The sequence below is a fragment of the Oratosquilla oratoria genome, chromosome 11, assembly GCF_046742065.1.
Source record: "Oratosquilla oratoria isolate Oo_2021 chromosome 11, ASM4674206v1, whole genome shotgun sequence".
NCBI classification, from domain to species: Eukaryota; Metazoa; Arthropoda; class Malacostraca; order Stomatopoda; family Squillidae; genus Oratosquilla; species Oratosquilla oratoria.
The window spans coordinates 40,425,078-40,430,558 of NC_134787.1; the positions used below are offsets into that span (position 1 = coordinate 40,425,078).

Below are 5,481 nucleotides of genomic sequence, written 5' to 3' on the forward strand. Positions count from 1 at the left end.
AGAATGAAGGAGGGGAGCTGGTTCCCTCTGACGTCCGCCATACGAGACGAACACTTGTAGATGCCTGTCTTTGGTCCCATGATTGATGTAAATTGCCGACTCTCGGTATTTTTTACTCTGGATGTCATTTTTATGTCGGTATGCTTTGTTTGATTGTAGAGCAAGCACCATATATTCCGCATGCATAAAAGCATGAAGTTGCAGAGGCTTTGTACTCGTAATTACTGTGTGCTTAAGAGTCACACTTTGCAGTAGTATAGGAAGGGTCAGTTGTGTAATGAAAGAAACGGATTGCAGATTGCACTTATTTATTCTTTGCACTGTAATACTGAGACAATGGATACGAGACAGGTAAAGAGTATAACAGTGACTAAGAAAAATCCTTCAGCCAAGGGGAACCTATCAGGATTCCCTTGGAGGAAAGAAGGACCCTCAAGTCTCCGCATACAGTAGCCAAGAAGGGAAGTTGAAAAGCCTAAGAGTTTGGGAAAGTCAAAACTAAGAGCGTTCACTGGTAGTCAGCAGTATCGGTGATCAAGTAGACATAAGAAGGAAAAGCTTATTCGGAACTACCTATAAGCTAACATTAGATAGATAGATAGATAGATAGACAGATATAGGTTTTAGTCAAGCCTGAACATAAATAAAACATATTATTAAAGCTTTCTATGCCAGACCGGACTTCGTTCGGATCGCCAGAAGAACTACTAGAATCTTCCATTCTTATTCCTGCTTATTTCCTGCGGATTCCAGTAACGATGCCGTTGTTTCCGATGTAGAAGTAGTCTCCATGGAAAGAGGAATCGGGAAAACTGGTGAAGAGGTTCCTAGACCTGTCCTGGCTGAAGGAGAAGAACGAGCGAGCATTGGGGCAGGCATTCGTTAGCTCGGTGCGGACGCAGGTCATACGCTCCTGGTCGAACTGCTCGTCAGTACCGCACTGGAATCTGTAGGGAGGACCTCTTAGTACCGAGAAGAAAGCAGACTACGGCTGAATAAACTCAAATAACAAAAGTAAGTCTAACGGAGGTCTGTGATCACTTACGTGAACCTGTAGTAGTTGTTACTGCTCTGGGTGGACACGGGGTCACGGACCGGAGAACAGACGTGGAAGTAACGACAGTTGTTGTCGGGGTCAGTGTAGAAACCTCGGCCATAGTTTTCGCAGCTGTAGGGAGGGACAAGGTGAGATCGAACTGTGGTTGCAAGACATGGAGTCGCTGACGTACTTTATAAGTGGCTATGGCGATATAGGATAGGGTGTTTCTAGGAAACTAGGTGAAGTTAGAGGAATCCTGGGGGAATGTAAAGTTGGAAATCTGCATTATGTCTTGTAATGGTGAAATGAAAAGGAAGGTGTGGCTGGTGACTCACGTGAAAGAGGAAGAGATGAGTCCTTCAGCAAGGGTGGCAGAAGCTGGAACGAAGAAAGACTGGAACACACCAAGGATATTTCCGGCATCAGTCTGGATGTGACCGCTGACTTCTCTTCTCTGTTGTTAAAAAAAGAACGAATATATATAGAACAGATGGTCCTTATGCATGCACGGAATTTTATAAATTTTATGTACTGATATCTCGTATATTCATGCAAAATAATTTTGGTTATGTAAACTTCCAAACATTTCGAAGCCTGGCTGAATGTCCTTACTTCGTTGTTGTTGTTGATTCCGAAAGACCTAGAGAAGTGCTCCTGGTTGCTTAGAGAACCTCCAATTTGACGCTGGAGCTGGTGTTGGCCGCTGGTGGTGACATGGAACACCTGTTCTCCCTGATTCTGGCTGTTCCTGAAGAACTGGTTGTTGTTGTTCTGTTGGGAAGCGAAGTTGCGGTTGTTCTGGTTGAGGAACTCGTTCTGCTGGGGCTGGTTGAAGAAGTCGCGGTTCTGCTGATTCTGACCGAAGAATTCCCTGTTCTGGTCCTGGAACTGACGGTCATGCTGGGGCTGGTTGTTGAAGAAGTCACGACTCTGTTGATTCTGGTTCTGGTTGAAGCCCCTAGACAGGAATTGCCCCTGGTTTTGTGCGTTCCTGTTCTGCTGCTCACCGACAAAGGTTACATCGACAAGGTGGGGGTTTCTGTGTTGGTTGTTGTTGAAACTGAACTGCTGGTTGCTGGAGTGGCGGTTTAAGTTTCCAGAGAATTGGTTCCTCTGGTGCTGGGAGTTATCGGAGAAGCGGTTTCTCTGGTTCTGGAGGTTGGTGGTGAACTGGTTCCTTTGGTGCTGCTGGAAACGTCCACCTTGTTGGTCGAACTGAGAGTCCTGGTTGCTGAAGAATCCTTGGTTGTTTCCACTGAAGCTCCTAACCTGGGCCCTCTGATTTTGGCGATGGAATGGCTGGGAGGTGGTGAAGCGGCTGTTGTCGATGTATTTGACCTGAACAAGGTTGTTGTTAGGGGTTCGTTCGAAGATCTGCTCGCCCTGTCGCACCACGTCCAGGTTGGCCGCAGCGGCGACAACCACCAAAAGGGTTCCTGCAGGGCCAAGGGGAGATCCGGGTGCGTTACATGTTTGGAGGAATGGTAACGTTTAAGCTATGGAGCACATGGGTGGGGATTTGTGCACTTTTAAGTTAAAAGAGACAAAAAAGGCGGTATACTTCAAAATCGAAGAAAGTGTGAATGCGTTCTGTGCAGAAACATTTTTGGTTGATCGTCTATCAATGGCGCTTTATTTGGACCGAACTTGTGCAATGGGGAGCCTTTAAAGAAAATGTTTATATAATAATAACAATTGCATTTTATACTTTGCAGACAAAATAGCTAGAAATTTTGCTGATTTTAGCATGTCAGTAGTAAGTAAATTTCCTAAAAGCTTCTATCTAGGGATCAAAGCAGAAAGATCGCGTGTTGTGTCTAGTTCTGGATTTGCAAATACGATGTAACACACATTCTGTGTTTATAACCAGAAAGTAGCAGATGAAAAATGAAAATATCCAAGAAAATAATCACATGAATTTCACAAATAAGCCAATAAAAAATTTTGGTGTTATGGAATGTTTATAACCAGAAAGTAGCAGATGAAAAATGAAAATATCCAAGAAAATAATCACATGAATTTCACAAATAAGCCAATAAATTTTTTTGCGTTATGGAATGTTTTTAACCAGAAAATAGCAGATGAAAAATGAAAATATCCAAGAAAATAATCATATAAATTTCACAATTAAGCCAATGAAAAATTTTGGTGTTATGGACTGTAGGCGGTATCTTCGTAAACAACCTCGCGCCGTGGTTGGTAAAACGATTGTACTCAACCGAGTGACTCTAATTTTGTATAGTAGGTTCTGTTGAAACAAATGAAGTAGGTTATCTAAGATAATTGTTTATTGTGTTACTTGAACGTTGTATTGCAATGATACAATTTGTTTCCAGTGCTATCAGTTGTAAGTGATGTGTTGGGAGTAATCCAGTGACTTATTTAGTTGTTTTGTAGTTGTGCTCCTGTGCTGGGAAAACATCATAAAGAAGTATCAGATTTAGTATTCATGTTGTCCAAACGGGGTATGACGTCATTACAAGATACACTTCAGCGTTTCCATGACAAGGTACAGTGCTATGACGCCAAAGCATGATAATGTGATTCTAAAATGTTATGCTGTGTTACAAACGTAAGAAATCATGTTACGAGGACATGTGATACGTTTTTGTGTTGTTTCGGCGTGTAGCTTATTGTTTAGGCTTTTTACTTTGTTGTCAGAGTATGGCTCCGCGAAAAAGATGTATGGTGGTGTGTTGTCAAGTTGACACTTTATGTTGCTTAGGAGTGTTGACATGTTGTCATAGGTACGTCGGGCCACTGAAAGGTAGTGGTCCTCGGTGTAATACATTCAAGTTTAATATATATAGTATTAAGCAAGGTATTTTGCGACTTTGATGTCAAAATGTGTCACAAGGGTAACAGTGTCAAGATATGCAACAGTCACTGTCACTGCGCAGTGTTTCAGTACAGTTAACGAAACAGTGATTCGTAGATAAATTTCTTACAAGTAAAAATAAAGTCGTGTTTCTGTTTCAGTATATTGTAAAACTGCTACCTGAGTGACGTAGCAAAGTTTCTCCTTAATGAGTTGAATCTAGTGTTTTGAATTCTGACAAGCTTTGCCTTACCAGTGATTAGAAGCTTCATCGCTTACTGAGTTCGGAGCTTGACTGCGAAATTCAGAAGGGGTTTGGACTATTTATAGCGATTCGAGAGGTGGGTTGCCAGGTTGCAAGAGGGGCAGTGGTGACTTCGATAGAGGCGTAGATAGTATTCCAATGCATGGGAATAGTATCCATCGTTTTTTTTTCGATTTTTTTTTTTTTCGGAAATCAGCCGATCAAGTAATACTAACTAACTTTTATCAACATGGAGTCTTTGGTCTTTATTTAGAAATTATTCAGTCAATAGGCAACTACGGCAAAACAGGTCCCGCATGGAAAGGGTAGGGGGAAAGGGGGGGTGGCATAAGGAGGGTAGGATCTATCGAGGGTAGAGGAAGTGGAAAAAGGGTAAGAACCAAAGTGTGAAGGACGAGAGAGTGAAGGGCAGAGAATTAGTAAATGGATATGGGGTGGTGGTGGTGGGGGGTTAGGTGCCTCTGTTAGGAGTGTCGTTAGGTTAGATGAGACGAAGAAGAGAAGTAGGCGACCTGCCTCCCACGTTTCCGGTTTGGTGGAAGTCTATGTTGACGAACTTATCCATTCATGGCCGTTCTGTACCGCAGTGCCCCGGATTTGGGCTCCTGAAGGGGAGGTGGCCGGAGGAACTCCTTCGGAAAAAAAAGTATATATATACATATATATACGTATATATATACGTATATATATATGTATATATATACATGTGATATAAATATATATATATTTATATTGCAAAAATAATCACAATAACGCGTGATGAAAAAATATTGCAGAAACCACAGGGAAATTAAAGTCGTTTCTTTACTTACTCGGTGAGACGGAAGCGGACCCCCGCGGTCCTTCTTCAGTATTCCGACTTTAATTTCCCTGTGGTTTCTGCAATATATATATATATATATATATATATATATATATATATATATATGTGTGTATATATATATATATGTATATATATATGTGTGTGTATATATATATATGTATATATATATATATATATATATATGTATATATATATATATATATATGTATATATATATATATATACAGTATATATATATATTAATAAAGTCTCATCATACGGAAGGGTTTATCGAGATTATTCCGAAGTCCTACCCTAAGCTGATTAGAATAACTTGATGTTAGCCAGAATAATGACTTTAAATGTATTGGGGTTTTGCAGACCTTTCGCCAACTTATTCTACACTTAGAAAGTAGACCTCTACTAATACCACTGGTTGTACCTGTTGAAATTATCGATAGATTGTGTAGATAGGCGGGCCAGTAAGCCAGATTTGAGAAGGAAATGGGCAAAAACTGTTTTATCAACAGTGGTCAACGAATGGAATAGAGCTAGTA

General features: G+C 40.9%; 1 protein-coding gene across 1 annotated transcript; it reads right to left on the reverse strand.

Annotated features, from left to right (window-relative positions):
- Window positions 1-291: 291 nt before the first annotated feature.
- Window positions 292-4,169, reverse strand: LOC143029750 (uncharacterized). Its single transcript, XM_076192652.1, has 5 exons — window positions 4,111-4,169; window positions 1,652-2,475; window positions 1,375-1,493; window positions 1,046-1,168; window positions 292-947 (listed from the first exon to the last, which is right to left on the reverse strand). The coding sequence occupies exons 1-5, from the start codon at window positions 4,127-4,129 to the stop codon at window positions 734-736; spliced, it is 1,299 nt and encodes a 432-aa protein (XP_076048767.1). The 5' UTR covers window positions 4,130-4,169; the 3' UTR covers window positions 292-733.
- Window positions 4,170-5,481: the final 1,312 nt, after the last annotated feature.